This window comes from Bicyclus anynana, chromosome 10 (genome assembly GCF_947172395.1).
Source record: "Bicyclus anynana chromosome 10, ilBicAnyn1.1, whole genome shotgun sequence".
Lineage (NCBI taxonomy): Eukaryota > Metazoa > Arthropoda > Insecta > Lepidoptera > Nymphalidae > Bicyclus > Bicyclus anynana.
Window position 1 is genome coordinate 983,311 of NC_069092.1, and position 15,430 is coordinate 998,740.

The window sequence follows — 15,430 nt, forward strand, 5'->3', positions numbered from 1 at the left end:
AAACGGGAGAAGTTACATCCATCCATTTTTTAAGCTTTGTCGCGTGGTAGGGTAAGGGTAGAGTAGGGGTTTATCAGGGGAGGGTTGAGTCCCTACTCATCCCTCGTATGGTAAGTACGGTAGCTGTAGAGTGGGAGTAGTAGTTGGGTTTCACGCGTTGGGTCTCTTGTTGCCGAAGAAACTTTGAATATTTCCTACATTGCATAGACTACAACTGGATATTGACGGTTTGTCATTAATTATCCATCTTTTCGATTTAATTTTATTAAAGATTTAGATTGTTTTCTTACACAAATACTGGAAATGCACGAACGAGTATGATTATCAGATCAGATCAGTCAAAGAGAAAAATATTTTTTTCTCTTTAGATAGAGCGTTTAAAGGCAGAGCGCTATTTCTGCTTTCTTTTTCTTTATATAAGATAAGAGCGATATGCGGAAAAAAATATCATAATGTATCTTAACGAACATCTTACTCGTAATCTACAATGTAAAATGTACTCGTAAGTTAAATTATGATGTTTAGGATCAATAAAAAATAAAACCAAGTTGTTCCGGTAAATTCCATTTATTACCATCAAATTACGCACCTTACAAACTAATAATGTAGGTAATCGTTTAGCTAAAAACTGGCTTGTCAGAACTACCACTATCATAGGTAATACAACCAAAAAAACTATTCATACTTAAACCACTAGGACATAATGGCGCTAAACGAACGGAATAACGCTTAATAGGAGCTATTGTAACTTCTTACTGTAAACCAGGATACGTTATCAATCTAACTTGACAGCCAACGGTAAAAATACATTTTGTAGAAAAATTCTACCATCTGTCAAAGTAGCAAACGTATCCCCAATTTAGTGCAACACATAAATAAATCTATAGAGTAGGTACTAGAGTTCGTTGAGTTGAGACACTAAGTAGAACATTATAGAAAACATCATCAATACAATATTTCAATTGAAATCAGTTTTCAAATGTTTGAACTAAAAGCTAAATTAGCTTTTTCCCTTAAGAACGTGAGACTTTATTTATTGAATTAAACTTAAGCACATTTTCAGGCAAAGAACCTTGTTTTACATTTGTATTTCAAGCAGTACCAAGTTAACAATAAATTATCGGAGGATAACAAAAATACAGATTTCACACTTATTTTAAGGTGTAAAAGAAAAAAAATGCGCTTAGTTCACATAAAATATCACTTTGTTATTTAAAAGTGAAGTATATTCCTTTAAGTAATAAAATATTTGCGACATCATGAATAATGGTAAAAATAGACGAAAAATCCTTACAAATAAAAAAAACCCTCCAGAAATATATATAAATTGCAGCAATATACTCTGTTCATATCAGTCTGACATTACTTCTCTTTCAATTGACAATTTTGACCGGTACACAGACAGATTTTTGAAAAATCCAAATGATATTTATGTAGACACATTATAGCGATACATTGTCACTAACCTGGGCCTGTAGCCATGTGGATTGTCTTTCTACAAACGCAAATGCTTCGAAAATGAAAAACTGTATAGAGACATGTTTTTTGTCACCATAACTACCAAATTGTTAGTAAATGTACAATTTAGTAGTAATTTCAATGAACTTAATGAATAAACAGAGTAAGACGATTTTAATCTGTCGTAGCCATAGATAAATTAATTGTCAGATATGTACTGTCAATTTGATTTGATATTCAAGTGTCAACTTGACAGATGTCTCCTTTAATATCGAGCAAAAAGAAACAGTTATAAAATAACCTTACACTATAGGTCCAAAGATTATTGCAGTTAGATGAAATAAAACCCTACATAATACAATTTCGAAAAGCCAGTTCATATTGGAGCAATGTAACAATTTACGCTGTATTATCTTGTATTACTATTAATATAATAATATTCTTTAGCTATCGTTCCGCGCTAAAAACTCATAGTAAGCCAAATCCACTACCTTGTTGATTATATCTAACATTCAAACTGACTAGACGTAAAAAATTACGACATACCACACTATGTCAATATTTTTACTCCAAAGCTGTGTGACATTGCTTTTATTTTATTACTAGGTACAGATCGCATCAAACAAAAAGAGCAATGACAGTCGACTTGCGCAACGGCCACTTTGAACAAATATTTCATTAATGATATTATTGCATTGAGAAGGATAATTTTATCTCATAAGTATACGAATTATTCGCAGTTAATCACAAAGGCGAAAATTTTATAATTTATGACGCCAAATAATATTTATTAAAAACTACATAATATCATATTACATACAGATATTTTTTTTTAGATAATTTATTTTAAACAGACCATAACGCGAATTGGTCCGCTGAGCAAGTAGTATCGTTCTTTTTATATGACGCGATCTATACTATAAGCGACATTACGAATATTAAACGATGTATGAAAAATATACAAATATGTGTGTATGGTAACCTTAACAGTAGGAGCTTAATATTTACAAACGTTTGAATCTTATTACGGAATATCGCAGAGAATAATATGGACGAAAAGCTCATGTTTTCGAACCATAAATCCATTAATTTTTGGAAAAAAAATACAGGTTTATTATGCTCATTATGTTCAGTATACAAAATTGTGACGTTTTATAATCAATAATCTTAAACTACATATCATACTGATTATTTATTTATTTTAATATTAAGACAATAGTATAATTTCGTCCCCCAAGTTAAATAAATGCAACAGATACGCAAAAATAATAGAACGAAAAATAAAATATAAGATATCGTTCACAAAACAAATATTCTTTTGTTATAATATCTAAGGTTGTTGTAGTAAATAATAGTCATGCAAAATGATGTCATCGACCATTCGTCAACTTGATAGCACACAAATATTTGCACCAATATTATATACTATAGATTATTAATAATCAACATTACATTGATTTCAAATCAATAAAACATCAAAATAATTAAACTATTACGTCCGTCTATAACGTAATTTATTCAAAATTCTCTGTTGATTATTTGTTACTCATAAAGACATTTCAAGATAAATTTCTCAATCCATTCTGTCATATCTTTTTCTTCTGATGTCAAATTTATTACAACTTGCCGCAAAAACCTTACTTTGCAAATTCCATTGGGAAGACATTGCATTTCTAAATTGTAGGTCCACATAGTCTCTGAAAATGCTTCAGCTTTCGCGACATAGTAAATCATTTTGTAGCATTGCAACTTTATCGAAGCACCGCTAACTTCTATTCAATAAGTAGAAGTAATAAAACAGTGTTCTAGAAGTCACGATACGGCCACTCATTAGTGTTCATGATGTGACTTGGCCGCTGCCTTTCCTCAGGAATCCTCTCGTTGGTTTTTTATTGACGTTACTTTGGCTCGTACTCTTGCTCGGCGTCGACTTTGGTCTCAAGCTCGGAATCTGCGACACTCGGATGCCGATCGCCGACTTCTGCTTGGTCGCGGTCGACACCTGCTGCTTCGGCTGACCTTCGAAAGTCGAACTCCTTATCAGCTTCGGCGTTTCAGTCTTATCGCTTTCGATCCACACTCTCTTATCGCTTTTGGCTGGCAATTTCTTCGTCTGCTCAACCTTCTTCCATAGATTCGCTATCTTGCTTTCGACCTCCTTAGTTTTGGAAGACGATATTGAATTTACGCTAGAAGTGCTGCCCTGTCGCGATCCGCGAGCTAGGACTATTGTTTTGCCGCTATCGTTGCTTTGTAGACTGTGGTTTGAAGCGGAGTTTTTCATTGTGGGTTCAGAGTGACGTTTGGATGCGTTTTGCGTGGCCGGCTTGTTTGTCTTACTCGTGGAGGACGATGGCCGAGCGCGGTTGAACTGCGGAAGTCGCGACGGAGACGTGTTGGGCCCAGCTTTAGTTGGCGAGGTCGCTGTCCCGACTCGGGAAATGGGCTTTTTATCGGATATTGGAAGGTCTTTCGCCGGCACGCAACTCTCTTCCTTCGTAAAAGTACCCTGTCTAACTAAAGGTATTGGTTTGGAGACGACCGGAGGTGTTGTCGGTTTTGGAGAAAGTTTTGATGGTGATTTGTTTAGTGCAGTTTTCTTAGGCGAAGTGTTGGCGCTCGTTTTCGTCGCTGGGGTAGTTTTTGGCGGTGGTTTGGCACTGGTGTGAGCTTTAGAGGAACTTGTACTCGGTTTTATAGCTATGCTAGACTTCGGCGATGTTTTCGCCGGTGGCGTTAGCGGTTTTTTTGGACTCGGCGCGGTTCTTCTGTAAGGTGAGACGTACATAGCTTTTTTTCGACCTCGGACGACTTTCGGTGCTTCGTGTTCTTTTTCACCGGAATCATTCGAGTCCAGACTTTCGTCTCTTCTCTCGGGTTTGATTATTTTCGGTTTCGGCCTAGAAGACGGCGTTTCCGAGTCAGACTCTGAATGTACTTTGTCTTCCGAATTGCTGTCGCCCTCGTAACTGGCGAAGTCGCTGCTGCTCGGATGTTGGCTCTTATCTGACTGCAGCGTTCGTCTGTAAGACGCAGTCATTTCTATGTTTTTCAAATTGTTTACGACGCACATGTCGACGGCTGCAGGACTTTCTATAACTGGTAAATAATTTCTAAAACTCTTCGTATACGTTTTCAATTGCGCAGAATTCAATTCAAAGTCATCTTCGTTGTGCCCGCTGTCCACATCTCTGAATACGTCGTCACTTTGTCGGTCATCGAGTATTTGCTGATGATTTAGCTCGTTAGAGGATAAGCTATCGTAACCCGTAGTTGTCTCGAGGTTTTCGAAATTTGCATCTTTAGTGACGAACGTCGGTGAGGGTGGTATGTCCTCGCTTAACGTTCTGGTTCTAAACCTTTCAGCGTCTTCTATGCGTCTCTGCTTTAACGTTTTCTTCGCAGCCAACCGTTGTTTTAGACTTTCTATATGCGGATTCGGCTGGTCTACGGACTGGGACGCCTCTTGCGAACTGAGAATATTTTGAATATCGACAGTTTGTGTTTGATAACGCGATCTATCTTCCATTCTTCTCTGTTTCGCACTGAGCCGTCTCTTCGTTTTCGGTTCAGAAGTGGCCGTCACGTATTCGTCTGATTTATCACTTTCAGATTTAGTCCACGTCACAAATTCTTCTTTCTCCACTTCCAAGACCACATCACTCTCCGACACCGTGTCTGTGATGGTGTAAGTCTGGTATCTGTGTTTGGCTGCAATTCTTTTTTCTTTTGGTGTTAAATACTTTTGATCCCGTTGTCTCTTCGGCGTGGATTCTACGCTGCTTATGTCGGAAGGCAGAGGCGTACAGGTTTCGGAGCCCGACGGAATATCGGTTATAACGTTCAAAGTGTTCGATATACAATCATCGTAAATATTATGAGCTGTCGTCGGTTCGAGTTCTAGCGTCGATTCCGCCATTTCGTCGAACAAAGATGGAGGATTGACTTTGTCTAAATCGTGGAAGACACTCGTGAAAGTAGTGCAGAGGGGGAAGTCTTGCACTGGCTGTTTGAAGTCGAATATGATTGGCGTCTTACTATCTCTCGTTTCGGCCACCTCGGAAACAATACTCGACACCGACACCATGCTTCCGCTCATGTCGATGTGTTCCATTTCGGAGGGCGGCTTTACATTATCTAGGAAACTCAGAGAAAGACTGTCGAGGTGTTCAGAGCTTCCTTGGTGCATCGAATTGCTCAGAGCTCGCTTCACCATTAAAGCTACAGGCAAAGATTTCTTTCGACTCTTCTGTGATTTTTTAGAACTTTGGGATTGCGACTCGTCCCAATGACCTGACGCACTGAGTGAGAGCAAACTCCCTAGATTCGAAGGCGGTTTGACGTTATCTAAATCCATAGACGTGAGAGACGTAGCACTATGGTCCATAGCGAATTGCGCATTCTTCAATTGAGCCGCTAGTCTGGCTGCCTCTTTTTCTATAGCAGAGGACAAAATTGAATCGAATTTCTGTTCACCGTCGTCGACTAGCGACGTGAAACTTGGCTCCGGAACGTTCTCTAACATTAATTTGTCGTCCGCCTTTCCATCGTCGCTCGTGACTAAATCTCCATCAAGTTTATCGGTCAAATCAAGTTTAGAGAACATTTTCGGAACCTCAGTCTTTTCTAGTAAATCAGGGAGCGCCATGGCGGCGTCCACGATTTCGCTTCTCAAGGACGAAACCAAGTGGACGGAACCGCTTATGGTCGGGAACGTGACGTCATCGGGACAAGTGTTTTCATTCCACGTATCATTCTCGTTACTTTTCTTGGACAAATCGTCAAAGTTCATCTGACTATCTGTACATTTAATGTCTGTCCATTCAAGCTTATGTTTGTTTTTCCTAGTCAGTGTCGCAACGTCGTAATCTTTAGATTTTTCTTCCTCGTCACTCCAAGAACCGTCTAGAACGTCGGCGTACGATTCATTGGATCTGTTTAGCTCGTCCCTTTCAGACTCGACGGTCGTGTTACAGGATTTGGGAGCTAAACATTCGTTGGAGTGATCCATTTCATTGCTGTCGGATTCTAGTGTTGTGTTTCCGGAATCGATAGTCGCCATTTCGTTGGAGCGATCGAATATCGACACGTTGGAATCGTTCAGCGTGATCTCGATGGTGCTGTCGATGGCGGAGTCGTAATCAGAGCCAGTGTTGCCTCGCGCGTTGTCGGCGCGCGCGTCTGCGGCCGCGAGAACCGCAGACGGCGCCGGAACGTTTTTTGACTGGCCTTTTTGATTACCCGCCTCCCCGGGTTTGATTTCCCCCGCCCCCCGCGCTATGACCTCCTCTAGAATCGCCCTATCCTTGCTGTACTCTTCGCCCACCATCTTATCCAATGCCCCCTGCTTCGTATCTTTGCGTCGCCTGCGATGGGATTCCCGGATTTCCAACCTGTCATCGCTCCGTACCCTCAATTTCTCGTCACGTTTTTTCGGCTGAGGTTTCGACATCCCCATACGCACGCACCGTTCGAACACCTCCTTGTCGGTGGACCCAAACGAGTCGTTGCTCAGAGAGCTGAGGGAGTTACTCCTCTCTAATCGCCGCGGATCGTCTATCCTGGCCGGTAAACTGGGAGGGCCGTCGTCGTAAAATCGAGAATGGTGTTTAAATCTCGAGTGATGCATCGACTCTCCGTGGTAGGAGTAAGGCGATCTAGAGACGTTAGCCAGCTCTTCCAACTTCTTAACTTTGCTGGTAGACTTGATGCTGTACGCTCCGGAAGCGAGATTTCTCTCGAACTCCGGGTCTCTCACTTTGGGGCCGCGATGGGAGATTTTGTCGCTTCTGTCTAGCGATTTGTGGTGTCTGCCCTGTCTAGTCACTTCGGTTTTCCTCTCCACCGAGTGCGCCTTACCTTTGCTGTCGAGGTCGAATTCCGCTCTCGGGTTGACGCTCGAGAGTCCAGCTTTGACGGTCTCCTCGAATATCTCTCGATCAGTGGAACCGAAGGAATCCAGGCTGAGGGAGCTGAGGGAGTCGTTCCTGATGAGGTGCTGCGCTGTGGGCAGTTTCGGCCTCTCGCGGTGGGTCTTTTCTAATTGCCGACTTTCATGTCTGCGACCTGGACAAAAATCAAGATGTTTACTTTGCCTGCATGGCTTTGGCTATTGGCATGTTATTAAGTAACATGAAGCATAAGTTTTAAGATTAATGCGCTTGGAATGTCACCGGCAACCATACCTTTGTATGTATTTAGTTTTGTTGCCGGATTTCTTCAATGTAAGGCTTCCACATACCTTCTAGTAGTGGATGATCTTCCATGGGCGGAGGTCTGGGCGGCGCCTCGGGGTTGCGCACCTTGGGCGGCAGCGGCGGCGGCAGCGGACTGCTGCTGTTAACATAACCTATGTTATTGCACAAGTACTAACACGTATATGGTTAGACTATTGAGTCTTTTAGTTGAGAGGTCTTTGGTTCGATTCTCAGCTCATGTTAGGAAGCAACGATGAGAGAAATATGACATCATCATCATATCAGCCGATGGACGTCCACTGCAGGACATAGACCTTTTGTAGGGACTTCCAAATGATCCTGAGCCGCCTGCATCTAGCGAATGTCTGCGACTCGCTTGATGTCCAGACCACCTGGTAGGAAGTCAACCAACACTGCGCTTTCTAGTAGTGCAGGGTCGCCATTCCAGCACCTTGGGACTCCAACGTCCATCGGCTCTTCGAACCTTGTGCCCCGCCCATTTCCCCAAAGTTTCCAACATAGCTCAACGAGTCGCGAAGCTGAAGTGGCAATTGGGAACATAGATATATGTATGATTAATAATAATTAATGATTATTATCCAGGAATGTACCTTTCCCGGACATTTCTCCCGAAGTCGCGCGACATCATGACGGTCTCCGTCGACGAGCGCAGGTACGGCGGCAGCGACCTCTGCACAAACAAAACAAAAGTATTAACAAAACATTACGAGTTCCTCGATTAAGGATGGTCTTAAAATTGTTGACTTGAGCCCAGTTGTTTGTTAGGCAGCGTGCAATAATGTTTTGTTGTAATTATTGATAATGTGTTATGTTGTAATTATTGATCATAAATTGTTTATTGTGGGCATGGAGATCATGTTACACAGGGGAGAACATGTCGGTTAAAAGTGAGTGTCAATGTATTCTCTTGGGATCCCTTAAGCCTACACCCAAAATCACAAGTCCGAGGACTTGCTCGAGATGTTTCCTCTACCACAAAATGATGTACAATCACTGTCGATGCTACCCGTCCCGTTACACTATTACAATATTTCTTAACACGTATGGGTGTCCCAGTACATAACATAAAGCTTATTAAAATTCCCGATATGTGTTTGTTTTCTTTGTAAGATATTGTGGCAATTAAGATACAATTTCATAATGGGAGTCTCTTGGGACTGTTAGATACGTTACGTGCCCACAAAATTACTCCAAAGACTCTAGTATAGGGAAGGTTATGTCTGCAGCGTCTTAACCGTGGTAACAATCAAGGGTTAATATTAAGGTATAAACCTATACTAACATAGATGTCATCTCTAAACGGATTCACGGATGACACGTCAGAGGGTGGCCCTTTGTTTTTCACCACCTGTAACAATTTATTAATATTAAATATTAGAATGGACGGATGGATGATGATGATGATCATGACGATGATTATGATAAGAATATCATTAAACAGTGGCTCATGGGGTCCATTAGGCCTCTAGATTTCCCGACACGAGAGAAAAACAAATGTAGCGACCAATAGCGGCGCAATAAATGTGTGATGCCAAACCACATAAGCCAATCACCAACCAACGGACCAACGAGACAAGTTTCTGCGCATGGGTCAACTTATAAGCCGCGTTCTATAGCTTGGCAAATTCGTTTGTAACACTCCCGATGGCCCACGCGCGTCGCGAGGGGGGTAGATATGCCCCGCGCGCACGACTTCATACCCACGCAGTCCTTCCCTCTGCCCCGCGTACGACTTCACACCCGCGCAGTCCTTCCCCCCGTCGCCCGCTTATCATGGTAGTTACTATACCTGCATGATGCCCTTCTGTATGCACTGCTGCAGCAGCTCGCCGTCGCTGGCCGCGTCGCTGTCCGACGAGTGGATGCCGCCCGTGGACTCCCAGTCGCCGCATGAATCTGCAAAAAAAAATGAAGACTAACCGGACGCCCCGTGATTTCAGTCGCATAGACCCATTCCCGTGAGATTAGGGGGATAAAATATAGCCTATGACATTCACAAATAACGTGGCTTTCTAGTGATAAAAGAATTATCCGAATCTGTTCATTAGTACCATGGATTTCCTCCAACAACACCACAAACTTTACCTCTTTATTCTTATAAAGAGACTAATATTTTAGTAGACTTGCCGTGATTATATCCTGGATTATCAAATTACGCCATTTTTAATTCTGGACAAATTTTCTTGCGGGATTTGTTGAAAAATTTGTTGTCTGTTTTTTTTATTAATCCTCAAAAAGTTTGCAAATAGTTTGATAATTTATTTACCTTTGCTGTCGTTGACTTCATTAGTAGAGGGCATCTCTGGTGGCGAACTGGAACAAATATATGAACAATATTAGTATGGGCCTTTCCATGAAAGAAGCCCAGACGCGGTGCTAATGTATATTAATAATAATAATAATTGTTTATTCAAAGGTAAAAAACACCCAGTATAAAATATACAAATAGAGTATAAAAATAATAAATAATACATGCTAAATTACAATAATTGATTGGCTTAACAAGTATATCCGTATAAAGCCAATGTACTCGTATGCTCAGTTACTTCCTGTTAGGCTTTTGATGTACTGAGAGCCAATGCTTGTAAATTGAGCAGTACGAGAAAGTCGTATAAAGTATATCGGTTTGTGTGGTTAAATGGCAACATGGTCAACAACTTCTAATTTACTAAAAGATTAAGAAAGAAGTTACATTTTATTTGTCAGTGCATATAAGCTAATTATATGAAAGTTATATAAACAAATCTAAAAGTAATTGATTCTCTAGTTGGTACATCAAAACATCGATCAAGTAATAGGTTACTCTGTGTATAGTCCACACACATGTGGACACATACTCACACACATGTGTAAAAATTACACAGACTAACAAACACTCATTTGTGTGTATTATGATTTAAATTTATAGTAGTGTGTAGTGTAAAGACACAAAATATATTAGTGTTCAATATTGTTAATGTTTGAGTTTACCTTGGCCCTCTCAAAAAATGACAAACGATTTTATTTGTGAATTTGAGTGTCATACTCTTCCTTTTGTAATTGGTCTGAGACCTATGCCTATAGATCAAGTAGTACTATAAAAACATTTAATTCATGACAATTTATTTCAATTTAATCTAATTGCATACTCACTTCACGTCATCACCGTGGGAACTGTTTGGGACGTCTTCAGTTGGTGGAGATGTCATTTCTGAATTTGACTCCTTCGTTATGTCCTCCAGTAGCAAAGGCAACTGGAAATTGTGAAATTTCAAATTTTAATTTGTTGAAAATCTCTAAACTTGAAAATAAAATTATTAAGGACAATTTGACTTTTTTGGATAATAGCAGTAACTTAATCGAACTGATAATGAACAGGAATCATTAAACTTTTATAACGAGGGTGATAATGTTGGGATATCTCTATAATGATCACTATCACTATACTACAGCCTTTCTTGATGAGTACTGTTTACCAACAAACAAATTAAAAATGAGGGTAATCACTAGTCATTTCACACCTAATAGTTATTATAATTAACTTGTTCTTGAATTAATGAAAATAAATTTGATGAATAGGTTTAGAACAATTGGATATGATTAATATATTTTATATACAAGCAATGCACAATTTAAAATAAATAAGTAATGAAATGATATGTGTTTTCTACCTTAATTTCTAATATATTTGTTGGTAAACAGTACTCATCATTAAGGCTGTAGTATAGTAGACAGCTTAACCTGCTCTCCGAGGCACAGGGGGTGAAGAGTGTGAAACTCGTCGAGCGGCGACACGTTGGGGTGGTGGGCACAGTCGCAGCTCACCTTGGGCTCGTCGTTGATGGTGAGGCTGGAGAGGCTGGTGTTGGCGGAGAACTGCGCCGGCGTGTGCTCCACCACGAAGCGCGCCGGGCGCTCGTCGAGCGGCGACACGTTGGGGTGGTGGGCACAGTTGCAGCTCACCTTGGGCTCGTCGTTGATGGTGAGGCTGGAGAGGCTGGTGTTGGCGGAGAACTGCGCCGGCGTGTGCTCCACCACGAAGCGCGCCGGGCGCTCGTCGAACACCGATATGTTGACCCCCTCCGCTGGGGACAGAGAAATAGCACATTATGATAATGATAACTTGATAAATCCCAAACTCTAGTAATGCTACATGAATAACATCGTCCTCTACCACAAAATGATGGTACATTTTTGTGGTAGAGGAAACATCTAGGGCAGGTCCCAGGACTTGTGACCTTGGGTGAAGTTTAAAAGTTCCTTACATACTGCATTACCCTGATATGTTTATACCCACACTAAACAATTCATGATCAATTACACCATAAAACATTATCATACAAAATCACTAACGCGACGAGCAACTTTATAAAAATCGTTGTGTTCCATCTAAAGAAGTTATTAGAACGCTGGCGGCGAGCCAATTAGTTGCGGTATTTAATAAGAATGCCGTACCTAGAGGTGGCGTGGTGGGCGCAGTCCTCACCACGGCGGGCGCGTGCCTGGAGCGCGGCGACAGCGGGACGCTCTGTCCGGGTGAGTCCGGAATCTCACTCGGAGATATGCAGCCCGATGTCAGGCGACTGTAACAAACATTTACATACAATGGAGTTGTCGCAGGGATACGAATTGAACAAACTGGTTCGGTGAAATGACAGGTTATAACCTAAACAACGGATTATTTATGGGTGGTTTAAAAAAAATCACAAAGGCTAAGGTGGGAACAATTAACCAAATCCCTGTTTTCATGATATCCCTGCAATAGTCATTAATTACTCTGTAGTTAGTACTGAACAGAGTATAATTATCTGGCCATCCATACATTATGTCACATACTTTTTTAAAGAAAAAGAGGTTTACCGTCGAGGCACAGGGAGGAGGTTTCAAGCCAGTGTGACTTTGTATGACAAATGACGCTAACATGCGACCAACGAGATAATCTCGTGAAGAGAAATGGACGGGACAGGGACAACTCTGCCGCCATTGGACGATATTTTGTCCATTTCTCTTCAATTAGTCGCATGCTTGCATATCTTTTAAAAACGACCAATATTTCAATTCCCCTCCAACTAGTCGGGAAAAACTATTAGGAGTGGATACAACAATAGACCAACGGGGTGGGGATCGAACCACCACCCCTCCTTGATGGTTACTGAGGCTCCAAGTATTGTCTACCTGACTTCAGACACCACGGAGCCCTGGTCGTCCTGCTGCGAGCACTCGGGCAGCGAGCCCAGGGAGCTGGAGCGCGAGAACATGAGTGGCGTGTCCTCTATGAACCGCTGCGGCGACGCCGCGCCTGAAGCTTCCTGCGCGATGGACACGGGCTCCTGGGCGAACGTTACCGCTTTTGAGCCTGAAAACGGAAGTATTTTTTTTTCAAATAATAGTCGACGAAAAATGTAATTTCTGTTAGAACAACTTCAGGGTTAGGTCCTACAATGCGCCGCCAGAATCTATCATAAGCCTTAAGGTAGACTAGATATAATTGTCAAATCACTGCCAGTAATTTAACTGAGAACCATATTTTAACTTTGCAGTTTATTGAGACATCACCAAAGCCATTTAAGCCACAGTGAAACGTGTATTAAATGACTTTGGCTTTGTGAATCTGAGTGAATTTGTTGAATGGTCACAAGAATTTATCAAGTTAAGATAGTAAAATAAATGCACTGCTTATAAGAGAATTATCTCATAATATATTACAATTCTCATTGTTATGTGAACATTACCTTCTTTATCCTTTCCAGAACTGCTGGTACTCTGCTCTTGTGGACTCGGCTCAACGTTGATGGAAGCTCGCGCGTTCTTCTTAGCCAAGCTATCCTCTTCAGTCGGCTCGCCCAAGCTGCTCAGTGAACTAACTCTGGAGAAGTACCCCGGCGTGCCTTCGTCGCAGTAGTTTACAGGCTTCTCCGGACTTATCATTCCCGAACTGAATTTAGTGTCGAAAACACCTCGTTTTTCAACAATGGGTTCGGAAATTGAGGCTGTAGGTGGTGTAGAAATAGCGATGTCATTGTCGTGTCTCGGAGGATCTTCTATAGAACAAGTGTCTTTCTCGTCTGAATGGGTCATCACTTCAGGATGCTCCTTCACGCTTGATGTTTTCGGTTTACCGTCTTTGCCGATTATACGGAGATCAGACATAGACGTGGCCGTGGAAAATATTATCGGCGTTTCGTACGGCGTGCCTTCTGTTGCGAAGTGTTTGATTGTGTCCTCGTGAACTGACGGCGCGGGAGGTTCTGAGATGTCCGAGCCGGTCTCCGATTGATGTTCCGCGTAACGCAAAGAGTAATCGGTCGGTTGATCTAGATCGGTCTCTTGGTAATCTCCGAAAGTGTTCGGCTCCTTTTTGGTATACTTTTTAGCTTCCGTTTTAGGTTTCTCTACAGGCTCAGACTCGGTTTTGGTTTCGGAATATTTCCTGCTGAAATCGATTGGTTGGTCGCAAGAATCCTGGTCGACGTCGTAACCAGATTCTGTATAATTTGTTCTCATATCGGTCGAACTTCTTGGAGGTGGAATGGGCGGCTGGCCTGTATAACGAAGGTATGTGGCGTCTTTAGATAAGGTCTTGGAGCCGTTGAAGGTATCGCTTCCAGTGTCCATCTTCATCAAGTCTTTACTTCTCGGCGTGGGGACGGGAACTTTTCCTGTGCGCACGCCCCTTTCGAACACTGAATCCGAGTGAGTGCTCGTTACGGAATCTTTGCTTTCAGATCTATTAACATTCGTAGAACTTCCTTCCGAAGACCGAGACACCAGTGCTCCTTTCAGGAGTGTATTACTGCAGCTGAGGTAGCTGGCCAAATGTGCACTGTGACTTAAGGATATTTGCGATGAAAGATTCCCCATAAGCGGTGAGCTGGAAGTCATTCTGTGCCTTTCTAAATTCATGGCGATTTGTCTCTCGGTCGCCGTGAAGAGGTTCTTTTCTTCTCTGTTACTTGTGGAAGGAGAAGTGGCTGGTTCGATATTATCACAAGTTTCAGCTAAATTTTGGTCTAGTTCTTGCTCCAACGCTTTCTGCTTTCTCGCCCCTAAGGTCGGTAGAGCGGGTAAATTCATACTTCTCGCCGTCGTATCCAGTGAAATGATATGCGTCTTTCCAGGTTTAGAATTAAGTAAGTTTTTCAATGCTGCGCTCGATCCCATGGCGATCATTTTGTGTTTAGAATGTATTAAACTCCGAAGCATTGGTACTGCCCCGTGGTCCCACAGAAACTGTTGGTCTTGGGGACATCTGGCCGACAGATTCCACAGAGTACCGCACGAATTGCTAACTACTGTAAGGCTGGGGGATTTGAGGTGCTGAAGCAAGACACTTAAACAATTTCTCTCCCGGAGAATTTGTCTGTAATCTTCGCGAACTGCGATGTGACTGGACACATTTCGCATAATACCACCTGCGTTTTCCACTATTGCCAACGTCTTAGTCGGGGAATTGTAACTGAGCATATCTACCAGAAAACCCAGAGCTCCATCAACAGAACATAGAGCCACTTTGTTCATGGAGCAATGAGCTGTAAGATTCCAAAGTGCAGAGAGAACAGATTTCAGAGTAGCTTCTTTTTGGCAAGTCATAGCAGCTTTTGTTAGACCTTTCACGGCGCCTACTTCTCTCAAGACTTGCTTGCTGTTAGTGTCGGCTCTCCACGATAGATTTCTGAGAACCGCTGCAGTGACCTGTAACGTAAAAACCGTGAGTCATGTAACTATTTTAACTCAAAATTAAATAACGTTGATTAAAAAGTTCAAACAAACACCAA

General features: G+C 41.9%; 1 protein-coding gene across 10 annotated transcripts in view; it reads right to left on the reverse strand.

The window, feature by feature from the left end:
* Positions 1-548: 548 nt before the first annotated feature.
* Positions 549-15,430, reverse strand: part of LOC112047899 (adenomatous polyposis coli protein) — a 65,867-nt gene continuing 50,985 nt past the window's right edge. For 9 of the 10 annotated variants that reach the window (XM_052884092.1, XM_052884087.1, XM_052884089.1 and 6 more), the window contains 11 exons: positions 13,388-15,347; positions 12,831-13,011; positions 12,111-12,238; positions 11,481-11,740; positions 10,809-10,909; positions 9,943-9,989; positions 9,466-9,572; positions 8,959-9,024; positions 8,267-8,346; positions 7,700-7,794; positions 549-7,524 (listed from right to left, as the gene is read on the reverse strand). In XM_052884092.1, the coding sequence (XP_052740052.1) occupies positions 3,296-7,524; positions 7,700-7,794; positions 8,267-8,346; positions 8,959-9,024; positions 9,466-9,572; positions 9,943-9,989; positions 10,809-10,909; positions 11,481-11,740; positions 12,111-12,238; positions 12,831-13,011; positions 13,388-15,347 (7,254 nt within the window). In that variant the 3' untranslated portion in view covers positions 549-3,295. The remainder of the gene's footprint in view (positions 7,525-7,699; positions 7,795-8,266; positions 8,347-8,958; positions 9,025-9,465; positions 9,573-9,942; positions 9,990-10,808; positions 10,910-11,480; positions 11,741-12,110; positions 12,239-12,830; positions 13,012-13,387; positions 15,348-15,430) is intronic. The other variant, XM_052884090.1, reaches the window with a different exon arrangement.